This window comes from Culex pipiens, chromosome 1 (assembly GCF_016801865.2).
Source record: "Culex pipiens pallens isolate TS chromosome 1, TS_CPP_V2, whole genome shotgun sequence".
Taxonomy (NCBI): domain Eukaryota; kingdom Metazoa; phylum Arthropoda; class Insecta; order Diptera; family Culicidae; genus Culex; species Culex pipiens.
Window position 1 is genome coordinate 6,628,340 of NC_068937.1, and position 14,467 is coordinate 6,642,806.

Sequence of the window (14,467 nt, forward strand, 5' to 3'; positions counted from 1 at the left end):
AATTTTGAAAAAAAATCTTTAGCTAACTTTTCAAAATTCCATCGTCTGCGCCAAGGGTTAGGTGGCTGCGGCGCAGAACGAACCGGTATTCCGACCATAGCTGACGGGCCACAGGCTGACTGGTCCCGAAGGTTCAAACGAGTTTTCAAGTGGGATTTCGATGATGGGGCGCATTTTCGGAGACGAACCTGCTGGAACGTCTTCGTTTGCGTTTTGAAGTTTGCCAACTTTGTTTTTTTTTGCGGCTAAGCAAATATTTTAAGAATGAATAATTTGAAATTTTGAAAACTTTGAAAAGATTAGTTTTTCAATTTTGTATTATCTTATTCTTTTTAAGGGTGCACAGCAACGAAGGAAGTTGTTGTCTTCTTATTCCAAAATGGTCAAACTTACGGATCCAATCCTGCAATAACGGGAATGTAAAATTAATCAAACTTTGTTGATAATTACTTTGTGGACAGTACTTTAGGGGATGAATAAAAAAATATTTCGATAGTCCCTGTAGTTTTGAAGATACTGAAATGTCTGTAACAAAAATCTGGGTGCAAAAGCTCTGGTTGATGTGCACCTTTAAGGTTAAATTCGAGTTCAGCGAACTTAAATAGAGCTCAAAGATTTATTCACAAGAATGAGACGATATTTCCAGATGATTTGATTAAAAAGTGTTGTGCATCAGAAATCATAATAATTAACATTTATTTGAGTGTAGAAAAAAGAATGCAAATTCGTAACACATTTGCGTCAATAAAAATAATATGTTCTGCATACCATAATACGAAAAAAGATCGCTTTTTTTTTCTGCAAATCTATCGCGACGTCAAAACACGGTGAAAACATGTTTACTCCACCAAATCGCTAAGCTAATTTGCATTTATGACCCGCGTCTGCTGAACTCTCAACATCCTTCTCTCGATCGTCCGCGTCTCCGTCATCACAAATCTTGCTTGTTGTTGACCAGCTTTCAGCCACACCACTCCGTCCGTCTCCTTGGAAACCGCCACCTCCTTTTGGAGGCTCAACTTTGACGCGCCGCGCGTGTGACCACAAGATGTCGTCACCCTGGCAACACAACGCCGTTGATTGGTCGCTTGTTTGACGAGCCCTTTTGCCCAAGCTAACCTCAAAATAGTCAAACCCCCCGGAAAAAAACTGTCACAAAGTAGGCTGGTGCGAACAGTTCAAAAAATAGGTTCGTCGGCTGAGGAAAAAGGCTCGTTGAAGTCCCTCTCTCTCTCTCTTTTTCGCTACTTGAAAGGGATGGAGACGGAAGGTTGTCAAAACGGGATTGTTTTTTCGCGAGAGAGTGAGCTTTTTGAGAGATGATGGATTCTCTTGCCCACTCTCGCTGTTTGTTTTGTTTTCGTTTTGACGTATCGTGCGTTTCCATGTTGGTCGTGAACTTTAATGGGGTTCTTAAAGGTTTTGTTTTTTTTTCGGAATTTCAAATTAAAAGATTGACAATTATTTCCAAACAAAATTTATCAATTTTACAAGCTTCCGTCACTCCTCCATGTTGGCAACAATCCAGTCCATCTGCCGTGACACATTGACGTACACCGACGGTCCCCCGGAGCAGCCCGGAAGTCCGTACGCGATCACGCCAAACTGCACGAACCGGACCGTGCCGCGGAGCGCAACCGGATAGCCGAGCGGGCCGCCGTCGTCTCCGACGCAGGTGTGGACGGCGCTCGGTGACGGATCACTCCATCTTCTTCCCGTGGCAGGATTCCGCCACGCTGGCAGCCCCGATGGTGGCCACCTGCAGCGTACGGGACTTGTGAAAAGCAAACAAGTAGTTGTACCCACCCCAGCCGGTGATGACGTACTGGTCGAGCTTTTGCCGTCGAAGTTCCGGGGTCACCGGCAGACAGATGGGTTGAATGTGTTCTGAAAAGGAGGGGGATGCTGTTTAATGGTTTTCTTTTATTATGGTTTTATCTTAAACTTACCTTCGTAGATAACATCGGTTTTGAGTCTTATCAAGGCAATATTGTTTCTGTAACAAATATTGCTATCATCCTTATTGTGTACAATGAATTTAACGTAGTAATCCCGAAACGGAGGAGCACAATCGGATTCGTCGTTTACGTTGCAATCCACGTCCTGGCCAATGGTGTGATCTCCCAGTCGCACAAATTCACTATTGATTGATTTAATAAAAAAAATCTTATTTTCCAACAAGAGTTTGTTTTGATCATTTCATAGCCAACATTCTATTCAAAATTAGAACGGGTATACCCCATTTGGCAGAATGGACATTTGGCATAACGGGTTTTCAAGAAGGACGTTTGGCATAATGGACACAGTTTTAGATGACTGAGAGAATTATGCCCTCGAGTCCATTTCAAGAAAAAGTTTATCCTTCAAAATAAAAAGTGTTGTCTACGGGAATTGAACCAGGGACCTTTAATAGAACAACTCAATAACTAAACTGCCTTGGCCACAACAGCTTGGTGACACAAGAGTAGTCAGATATCGATGTATGACCCATGTTGAATATTTACTGTTTTAATTAATAAATGAAATTAATTGTTTTGCATATTTCGATTTTACTTTTCTTTAAATATTTTGCAATTTAGTTTTTTATGAAATTTTCCCATATTTTTTATATACAACTTAAGAAGGGAAATTCTCTTATAGATGTTCTCTTTAAACATTTCTATCATTTTTGCACATTTTTTCTCTGTTGCTTTATTTTTTGCAATAAAGTTGTTTATGCAATTTTCCCTTCTTGTATTTATTTAAAACTAATCTTAAAGAAGGGACAATTGTTTAAAAAAATATTAATTGCTAACTAAATTGATTTTTTCAGTAGTGTTTGTTTTTAGAGATTTTTCCTTCTAAAAGTTGGATTTCAATATTTAAAATAAAAGAAGGGAAAACTTCATAACAACTCATTTGCCAAATATTTAAAGAAAGAAAAATGTACATCCCTTATGAAGGTTGAATATTAAAGAAGGAAAAATTGGGTCCTAAAATGAAGCTTAAATTTGTGATATTATTGTTCACAACGATAAAGCTTATTTTTCAGAGTACAATGACCTTTTGTACGACCGCAAAGGATTTAAAATGGATTTTTAAGCAATTTTGTAAAAATTTACCTCGCGGTACTTTTTGACAGAAAAGTTCCTACTTGACAGCTCTTTCCAAGGGTTGATCCATTGAAAAAAAAAATTTTACCGTTGTACATAAAAATTTACATAGGGCTTTAGGACCCTATTGCATAAAAAACAATAATTGCAAAATATTGAAAAAAAAAAACAAAAACTGCACATCTTTTGAGAGATTTTACCTTCTTTTAGTTTTAAAATAAAAGAAGAGAAAATTGCTTTAAAAATATTAATTGCATTTCTTTAAAGAAGAGCAAAATGTACATACATTCTTCAGGTTGAATTCAAAAAAGGAGGGAAAAGGGAAAATAGTATAAAATCTTTATTGCAAAATATTTAAAGACTGGCAAAACTTACATCTCTTTGTTAGTTGAATTTAAAATAAAAGAAGGAAAAATTTAATACAAAAAATTAGCTGCAAAGTCTTTCAAAAGGAGAATAATCTTAATATTATATAGACATTTCTAAAAAAAATTTTAATAGATTCATGAAAAAATGTATTTAAAGCTTTATTAAGAAATATTCCAAAAAGGGGAAAAATTACATCTATTGAAAGAAAATAGATACTTGATTTCTTGAAAATAAAAATCATCTTTTAATGTAAAATTATCTGTTTAGAAAATAGAAAAAAGCTATAAATTATTATTCTTTACAAAAAATAAATACTAATTTAACAAAACAAAAAAAGCTAGCAATAATTATACCAAACGTCCATTATGCCAAACGTCCCTGATTTCTTTGACCAATTATGCCAAACGTCCTTCTTGAAAACCCGTTATGCCAAATGTCCATCGAGAAATTAAAAGTGCAACATGGAGTTAAACTTTCTGTCAAGCTTCTGTGAAGTTTACCATGACAGTTGCGAAAGTTTAACTCCATGTTACCGGCTCACATCTCTCTTTTTAATTTCTCGATTATGCCAAATGGGGTACACCCGATGATGCCGTGCCACTGAAAAAATCTGACATAGCAAATTCACATGTTTTTTCACGTGAGCTTCTCGAAAAATGAACAAGATAATTCAGCATGCTTTTCCTTTGACCCTAACATGATTTACATGCCACATGGATGTTATAATCATTTGAAACCAGCTGATTGCTAGCAAAAATACTTTCATTCTTTTATCGCATGGTGTTCACGTTAGATTCAAGTGAATTTCTCTTGGATTGGCCCCACCAGTCTTTTCCCTAGATACACGGAGAAAAAAGAGTTCCCAAAATCGTGAACAAGCGTTCATAAAAATGGGAACCACGAACAAAGTGTTCAAATCCCATGGTACGATTTCCAAAAACGTACCATGGGATTTGAACACTTTGTTCGTGGTTCCCATTTTCATGAACGCTTGTTCACGATTTTGGGAACTCTTTTTTCTCCGTGTAGTGAAGTGGAAACCACGTTAAAATTGTATGTTTTGAATTTGAAAGTCAAGTGTCGATTTTTTTCGGAAATTCATTAAGCAAGATGGCGAGAAGGAGAAAGGCACGTTCGGAGCTCGTCCCGAGGCTCACAAGTTTTAATTGGTTAAAATTAGGATTTTATCATGAGGAATCGTTTTTGGTCACGGTAAGCACTTTGATTATTATAAAATATTGCTAAGCTGAAAAGTTGTTCTATTTTTATTTTCTTAGGAAACCGAGTAAAAAGTGGTGTGCAGTGGACCGAATTTGTATTAAACTTCGAGTGCGCTCAGTGTCCAAAGAGCCCTCAAAGAAAAATCCGGCGATCGATCAATCGATGTGGCAATGTAAGAGAATTCTTGGTAGATTTCTTGGTGGTTTTTTTTTGTGTAATTGCGACCTGGCCGGATTTGCCGAGATGTGCTTATTTTGTTTCAGTTATTTTAAATTAAATTAAATGTGATAAAGAAATATATTTTTCGAAAATGATTGTTGGTTTTGTTCGATATTTTACCTGCGGGATTTTTTTTTTGCGTGCTATCCATTTCATATTCAAAAGAATTTCACGTGCTAATCATGTGTGGTGACATGTGAATCTCACGTGGGTTTTCATTTCATTTCTATGAGAATTTCACAAGAATTTACCGGTTCTCGGAATGAAATATTTCTATGTGATTTACACATGACATTCACATGGGAAGTCGAATGGGGTAAATTGGGTACTAAAGCCCTATGTCAATTTTTATGTACAACGCAAAAAAAAAAACACGATTAAAAACCATTTCTGATCATTTTTTTTCATTTTAATGCAAATTTTTGTTTTTGACAAGACAACATTTTTTCGATGGATGGTCCCCTTGGAACGAGCTGTCAAGAAGGACCGCGAGGTTAATTTTTCAAAATTAATTTAAAAATCCATTTGGCGTCATCCATAAAGTATGTCACGCTAAAATCGGCCAAAATTAACCCCCCCTCCCCCCTATGTCACACTTTGTCACGCTGGTTCCGACCCCCCCCCCCTTGAAAAGTACGTCACGATTTGTTGGACCCCCCCCCCCCCCTTCGCATCTTTACTTTTTGTTCAATCTTTATTAAATTTTAAAAAGGTTCTAGGAAACCCATTACTCATAGGTTGTTTTGAAAATTTGACGATTTATAATTGTAGAATTATTATTTAATTCGGAGTTCAATCGAGGAAGTTTTTTTATTTTTAAAGGTTGTGTTTGGATTTTTTTCAATTTGATTTTTAAATATGATGATTTAAGCAAATTAAATCTATTATCAAAAACTCTTTTTCTTAACGTGAAGACTTCCATCATTGTCATGATTTTTCCATCAAAGATATAAATTTTGCGTCGCTTTCAATATTTTGACAAAATTCCTTCAACAAGTTGTTCAGAATAGTGCCCTACACATGCTGATTCCTTTTGGTAACGATTATCCCATTCCTTGTTAAGTTATGGAAATCGTCATTAATCAATGATTGCCAACTAGGACGTCAATGACTGTGCCACAAAATTATATAAATTTTGAAGTACAATTGATTTAGATCAAAAAATCCTTCAGTGGCTTCAAGAAGACATCAACCGGCACATGCTGATTCCTTTTGGTGCTGAAATTCGTTAAATTGAATTTAATACACAATATTTTATAGTGATGACTAATTTTCTACAAAAATGTTCAACGGCTTCATCTTAAAGCCTTGTTTTTTGTTTCATTTATGAGTAAACTTTATCAAACATTAAACTTCTTTTTAAATATATTTTAAGACTAAATTTTCATTATTCAAAAAAAAATAGTCTTGCGTGACGTCACAGTCTCACGAACCCCCCCTCCCCCCCTTGTCACACTTTGTCACGCTTGCGACAACCCCCCCTCCCCCCCTAGAGCGTGACGTACTTTATGGATGACGCCTTTTAAACTCTTTGTGGTCGTACAAAGGGTAAGATTTATTGCTTTAAACAATAATATCAGCAATCTAAGCTTCATTTTAGGACCCAATTCATGTGTAAAACATGTGACATTACTGTGTGCCTTTCTTTCAGTGTGTCAGCCACGGGGATGCTTCGGCTGTCATCTGCATACAATGTCACTGAAGCCTAAAAAGTACCAAAGTTTTGGTGTCTAGTGTCAAAATTATGGGGAGTAACATGACGAAAAGGGCGCAAAATCGAAAGGACGAAAATATTTTTTTTCTTTATTTTTGTTTCGTTAGTTAAAATGAAATTAAATGTGTACTATTATCCGGGGCAAATCGAGACACATGGGGTGGATTGAGAAGTGATTTTAGCAATGTTTTTGCACAATATTTGAATATTTTATATTGGTTACAGTTAGAATAGACACAAAACAACAAAATTAGTTTCTAAATTTGAACTTTTATGTCTAAAAACAGCTGTTTCTTGTCGAAAATTTACCAACACATTCAAACCACGGGGTACCATAGAAGTTGGTTTGTTTGACTCAAAAACATGCTTTCTTGTAAACGCAAATGTGGTAAAATGTACCATGCTTCCTCGAAACTGTATGGTAGTGAATACTAAATCATGTTAACCTTTTCTTTATTGGAGGGTTAAAATTACTATGCACTACTGCACATCGTAAAATTGGCAACGTAATTTATTCAAATCAAGTTTGTACGGTTTGTTTTTAGCAAAATACATCGGTGTGTGCCTAAATTCAATTCCACAATATGGTAGCAAAAACCATGATTGGGCTTTCAGTGCATGATGATTTGAGTATTATCTAGCTTTAAACTTAATTTTACAATGAATTGTTTCAGGTGGAAACTTTTGCTCGGATATCCCATTTTTTGGAGATGGATTTATCAAATTCGAGTTCCTTAGCCAATTTCAGAATAACATGTATTAAAATGTTTATATTTATTTACACTCTTTACTAAACTAAAATTTAAAGAAATAACCGATTCACATTTATTGGAAACTAGGTTCATACAAACAATACGAAATGTCAACCGACAAGAGCAGATTCTTATTTTTTTTACTTTAATTTTTAAAGAGTAGGCATAAATGGATGAAAATCAACTTTTTAGTTCTTACAATGAGCTCCAGGTCGAAATGTCGAAAATAGCAATTTTTTTAACTGAAATGCTTATAACTTCCGTTAGATTTGAACAATTGGGATGCTTCATAGTGCTCATATTTAGCCCAGATGTTAGTTATATAAGTTCAAACAACCCCTGAATTTCAGGCAGATTGGTGAGCTCCTCCACAACGTCCCTAACAATGGGCTTTGCCCTGTTCGTGGACTCGCTCTTAAGGTTTCTCAACAACATGGTTGAGCTCACATATTGGTTTAACCGCCTCAAATTGTAGATTTAAATTAACATTATGAAGATCTGTAAGTTCATTGGCCAAATAAGAATTTGCGAAAGACATTTCAGAGGATTTAAAAAAGACACCTGCTGGGAAGCTTTGCCTGAGACCTGATGCTAAACATATATTGTTGTTGGCGGCATTTTTTGTTTATTTTAATGAAAAGAATCATTCTGAGCAGCTACAGGATTATTTTCCAAAAAAATTAAATAAGACTTATTATATTTTGATTTGTGACCCTCTGAAATGTTATTCCCGAAACAGCGCCACCAAACATTTGGTGGCGGCTTCAGCAAGCTACGTCAGTATCACGGGCCTGGTGTCAGCGCATAGATGTGATCTGTCACTTTAAAGTGGTGTTATGTTTTGTCGCACTCTGGAGGTGACACAAACCGAACCGAGTGGAAAATGCTCTCAAAGCTTATGGCCTATCTACAATCACTTAGCTTAGAATAATTAAGTAAAGTAAAATACACAATCAACTTAGAAAACTTGCTGGACTGATATACGTTGCTACGCAGTTGTTTGTTTACCTTTGATATGGAAACGTCAACTTATCGTAGATTTTGAAATTTCCGAACCATACGTAAAGTTTCTAATTTGATTACTTTTCCATTGTAGACGAACAGATTCTTTTCCATTGATTCAAATTCCTAAGCTAAGTGCAATTTTCTAATTAAAGTGATTGTAGATAGGCCAATACTGATTATTTCACGGGATCATTTCCCGATTTTCTAAATTCATAGTTATTTATTTTTTCTTACGGTAGGTCGTTGAACGAGGTGCACCTTCGCGCCGTTAGCACGTAACGCTTGTTGATGAGCGAACCGGCGCAGATAAATTTGACCTTATCGACGTCCTTCAATCGATTCGCCAAGAACGCCATCCACGGATACGCAAACAAAGGTGCCGTTTTCCCATTGGTGATTCGGTTCTGGAGGAAACTTCCACAGTGCCGAGGCAGCAAGTTCCGATAGCTTTTGGTTGGGTCAAACTCGCGTCCGTCTTTCACGATGATTTCTTCTATCAAATACGGCAATTTTGTAACACTACTGATCCACATCATGGAGTCGTACAAGATCGTTAGCCCTACGAAGCTGTCCGTTCGACAGTGATTATTGGTCGATTGTGGCGTGAAGGACACAACAGCGGCAACGTGCCAAACTCCTCGTAACTCCACGTACAATCCGTTCCCACTGTCTTTCTGGCAAAGGTCGGTCCCGTTGGCAGATCCAGCGCAAAACAATGAATTCCCTCTAAACACACGATCATGATCGAAACAATCCAACAATAGTGGAATTCTCAGTGTGGAGCTCTTCAACACAGCTTCACGGTCATCCCAGGTTTGACCCCATCCGACGGTCGTTCCAAAAGGCCACGTGAATGTCATTCGATTATCGATGCCCTCCAACTGGTAGATGCACGCGGGTTGGACGTAGTCAGTGAACACCACCCTGGAGCTTAACTCCAGCAGTGTTACCAGGAACCGACCGTCCGCATGCTTGCGGTACACTTGATGAATCCGGCTGACCCAGCGATGCTGGCCGGTGTTCAGGCTTGGCGCGTTCAAATTGAAGACTCCCAATCGGATGAACAGGTTTGTGCTCTCTGGTAGATTTCCATCCCCGTCCAAAATGCACAGACCAGCGGTCAGAACAAACTTTGCACTAACAAGTGTCCCACCGCAGACGAACACGAATGTTGAGCGGGGCCTGCGCTGATAGATGGCCGCGTGCCACGGCCACTGGCCGGGATAAGTGGCACCGTTTTCGCTGGAGATCTCCTGAGAGGAGTTTACTTTCCGGACGTTACATTCGTATGACTCGCCACGATGTATGGCTGATAGCACCAGAATTGGAACAAGTAGAACTAAGATGATCATTTCGACATAAAATGGAACCGATCGCGACAGATGTTTTCACTCGACTAAAGCCATTCGAGCTAACAACGTTGGCCGGCTTATCTTCCTCAGTTGATTAGACCAGTCTGAAACATGTCATTGAAATGCCCAATTGTAAAACGTACACAGCTGCGACAATGTCACGCTCAGTCGTGTCTAGTAATCAAACGAGCTGGAACTCTCAAACAGCTCTATAAGTTTAACCTGGTACCATCAACTGGCCAACAGGATCAAGCAGTTGGAACCATGCAAATCAGCAAAATTTCAAAATAAAACTGCTACCAACTTCCGACAACATCGCCTTGTGGGATCTGTTTGAGCTTTGCACTAAAAAAAATACCCATCCGCATTCAGTAAATCCTGGGATGGGATAAACAAAGAGAAAAAAACCTATTGTCAAACTAAACCACTTTCAACATGGCCGCTTCTGTCAACCTAAACCAGTCCTTTCTTATGAGGAGAAAATGAGAAGTATTGTAATTTGAGTTGAAAAAAAAATTAAATCAATTTCAGAAATAATTGTAAATTGCATTGATAGATTGATTAAAATATTTTCAATTGAAAAGCATTTATTTCTATCGTACACCGAATGTTGACTTATCAGCATTTTCATTTTAAAAAACAATACATTTCATGAACTGACTATTCTTTTGCCCATTTAAAACTATTTTTTTTTGCGCGTTACATAGAAATGTCATCTAGATTGAACCTGTGCTTCCCATGAAATTAAAATGTGGCGTGCCACAAATTGAAAAACAAACTTTTTTGCTCTTTGAAGTGAATGAATTAGAACAAATTTGAATTTTTGCCAGCCATTTCTTTCGATTCTGACACCTGTCGTAGTTTTTGGCCTAAACCGAGCGAGAGTCTTTTCTTTATTTCAAGATCCCACCACCCACCACTTGAAACTAAACTGCTCGCTTCAACACTGAAAACCAGACTAAAGACCTCTCTCTGATTTGCGATGCACCAAAGCTACTCTCCCGCTACCAACGATCCGATGTGCACAGACACATACAAAACACTCTAATTTCTATCTCCCGCGCCGCCTTCGTGTGTTTCGCATTCTCTCTTTTCAACACCAACGCTTCGCGTGTTGCGTCGACTACACTCAACGCTCGCGACGCACTAATACAGTCGCACACGCATTGCTTGTCTATTTCAAAGCACACCGATGTTGCTCTTGCTTCGTGAGCGTCGTCGCTCGTTCGAAACTCGACACTAATAATACAAATGGTCCTAAATGACTTCTCTAAAATATTGCGCACTAATTCTGATATTCTAAGCTGTCTCTACGAAACATTATTATGTACACGCCTTATCTGCGACAACACCTTATTGCGTGCGACCTATGGAATGTAAACTTTCTTCAAAGTTGAGTAAAATTTGCCGTTGAATTCGACGTGCTCCTCTTTGGGGAACTGGGAAAGATTTATTTACTTTCTTTGCGTAACGGGACAACGACAGGAGCAGATCTAAGAAAAAATCTCCCCTCTCATTTAATGACTTGCAGGCATTTTAGGATTTTTTTAGATTGAAGTAAGAAAACGGATTTAAATCGTATTGCATTTTTCACATCCAAATGAAAATTAAAAATCTTTCATATAAAAAACACATTAAAAATTGAAGAAGTGAACTGTTTTTGACTCATCTTTGATTTGCCAACCATTTCAAGTAATTTGTATCCGTAAAATCTGCGAGGAAAAACTAAACAATATTTCAACCAAAGAAAAAGTCATCCGCATGCTTGAGCACTGAGTTGAAAAACATCATCAAGAAAATTTGAATTGTCAAGCTATCTGAATCACAGATTGCTTGATATTTGTTTTTGAACACGAATTTTCTTGCAAAAAACAGAAGAAGAATACAAACGTAAACACTCAAAAAGAAGACTCTATCCAGCCGTCCCGTCCCAGAGTAAATCGAAGTTGGGTCCTAAAATAAGGCTCAAATTTGTGATAATATTGTTCACACCGATAAAGGTGATTTTTCTGAGTGCAATGACCCTTTGTATGACAGCAAAGGATCCGGCAGCAATAGAGCAATCTACGTGCGTATATATTGCGTGTACGTACACGAAAATAAAGTGAGGTTAAATTTTGTCCGGCCAGCAAAATCAAATGGTGCGCTAGTGTGTGTACGCGAAACGTCATAAAGCTCTTTTTTGTATGATTTGACGTTTGCTGAGGGTGCCGAAAAAAAGTAAACAAATCGCTTCGTGCATCAGCCAATATTGCGCAGGGACTGTTATGACAGCCCGAGCTCGATCATTAGGTATATTCCCGTACTGCAGAATTCTGCAATTCTGCACCAAGAACGGCAGCAGAGCGTTCCCGTACTTTTCTGCAACAAAAGTAACTTTTCTCTCAGGCAGAACTTCTGCAGTGAGAGAGGTAGAAGTTGCAGCAAAACCGTTCCCGTACTTTTCTGCAAGCTCTCTCTTCTCTTTCATGTTGAAAAGTTACTGCAATTTGGTGTGATGGATGTTGAGTACACGCTTACATAAAATTTGCAAGTTGGGTGAAATCAAGCATTTTATTATTAGTTGCAATAAATTTTATGTTTTGTTATTACTAAATTGGGTACTAAAGCCCTATGTCAATTTTTATATACAACGGTAAAAAACACGATTAAAAACCATTTCTGATCAGTTTTTTTCATTTTAATGCAATTTTTTTTGACAAGACAACATTTTTTCGATGGATCAACTATAGTCCCCTTGGAACGAGCTGTCAAGCAGGAGCTTTTCTGTCAAGAAGGACCGCGAGGTTAATTCTTCAAAATTGATTTAAAAATCCATTTTAAATCCTTTATGGTCGTACAATGGGTCATTGTACACAGAAAAATAAGCTTTATCGCTGTAAACAATAATATCAGCAATCTAAGCTTCATTTTAGGACCCAATTGAAGTAGTCTTTTTGAAGGGACGTTTGTATATTTTGAATTAATGATTTTTTGGGGTAGTTTTTTTAATGTCTGTTTTTATTGAGAACGTTTTCAGGCTTAGTTCATGAATGTAAATGATATAGCGATTTTTTTAGTGTTAATATTTTAACCAGACAAAAAAAAAGTTAACTAACGCCAGTTTTACAGCCAGGCTAATATCTCAACCAAAAAATTGTATTATAAAAAGGTGCAGTGGTAATCCTACAGGCATAACCATCATGACTAGGGTTAGTGAAATTTCACGATTTCGCGGACAGCGTGAAATCCGCGAAATTTGGCTTTTTCCGCGAAATCCCGTGAAATTTTATGTTTTTGTGAAACTGTAACGATTTTTCTCAAAGTATTTTATCTACCTTAAATAGGAATTACAATAATCTTGAGAACTACTGTAGAATTAAACGAGTGAATACCCTTGTTCAATTACTAATATGGGGTTAGTGAATTTTGACTGTTTCGTGAAATTCTTGTAATTTATCAATTTCCACACATATAATTTTTTTTAAATAAAATCATATGTAACATTTCAACCATTAAGACTTTCTAAGTAAATTTTATTAGTTTTCAATTGGAAAGCTTTTTATGAACCATTTGAAGAATTTTCAAATTTTTCAGTTTTTTTTAGAAAATAACTAAATTTAGTAATATTTTCATTCGCTGTAGTGAAATTTTTATTACTTTTTTATTTGGAAGGTATACTTTCAAAAGAAATTAAAAGAATCAAGCTTTGTTTTATTCAAAATAAAATGAAGATAATTTTTATCATTCAAATCACCTCTTATAAACATTTAATTTCACATTTTTTTCTGAGTCCTGTTTAATTTTATCGATATTTGATTATTTGGGTTGATGATACTCGTGAAAGTAAAAAAATACCGCCTTTTATGTTTTCTATTCTAATTTTGAATAAAAATTTCGATTTCGTTACAAAATATTTTATTTTTGTCTATTGATTTTAAATTTGGTTTTTGAAAAGAGAGAAAAGGATAGAAGAAAGCCATAAAAAATATGTTGAATGGGCTAAATGCTGCAGAAAATTCAATCTATTTTACTCATTTTTGCTGGACAAAATTGTTAAATTTTGCTTTTATATGAAAATATAAATGTAAACTGATAAAACACAAACAACTTTTTAGCGAATATTAAAAAAAACAGTTCAATAAATGAGAATACGCATGCCCTTTATTTTGTTTCAAAATATATGCGTCACCTTCAAATTAAGTGAAGTTTTTTTTTTAGTTTATTGAAGAAAAATATATAATTAGGCTTAAAAAGTAGTTTCTGTGATTTTAACATAAGATTTTCAGAGTTATTTTAACATTTTTCATGTTCCGCGAAATTTGCGTGAAATTTTGTGTTTTGAAATTGAGGTCCCCGTGAAATTTGCTAAATTCGAGCGTGAAAAATCACTAAGCCTAATCATGACGAAGAACTTCGGACACAAAAGTAAATGAAATTTTTATAGTTTTTAATATTTGCGTTTCTTGGCCACAAAATCAATCACGAAATAGTTATTTCGTAAGATCTATTTATTTTTGCTCAAAGATGGTCTCATGGTATTTTAACGTTTGATAACGTTTAAAACTTTCAAACGCTTCTTCAGCTTCTGTTTCGGCTTTTCGGCATTGAACAATTTTCCAGAAATATTTTGCAAACAATAAAATTTATTACAAAGAGTCATTCTCAACCATGTGTTAACGACACAACACACAAACCTTAGAGCTTGATACCCATATTGCCCCAACTCTTATGGTTCCGCAAATGTCCCCTTATCGGAACATC

General features: G+C 36.3%; 1 protein-coding gene across 1 annotated transcript; it reads right to left on the bottom strand.

The window, feature by feature from the left end:
- Positions 1-1,483: 1,483 nt before the first annotated feature.
- LOC128092570 (transmembrane protease serine 4-like) lies at positions 1,484-11,652 on the bottom strand. Its single transcript, XM_052706676.1, is given in 5 exon segments — positions 1,484-1,737; positions 1,739-1,887; positions 1,950-2,140; positions 8,607-10,576; positions 11,077-11,652. Coding segments are annotated over 4 exon segments (1,695 nt in total). The 5' UTR covers positions 9,725-10,576; positions 11,077-11,652; the 3' UTR covers positions 1,484-1,500.
- Between the last annotated feature and the right edge of the window lie 2,815 nt (positions 11,653-14,467).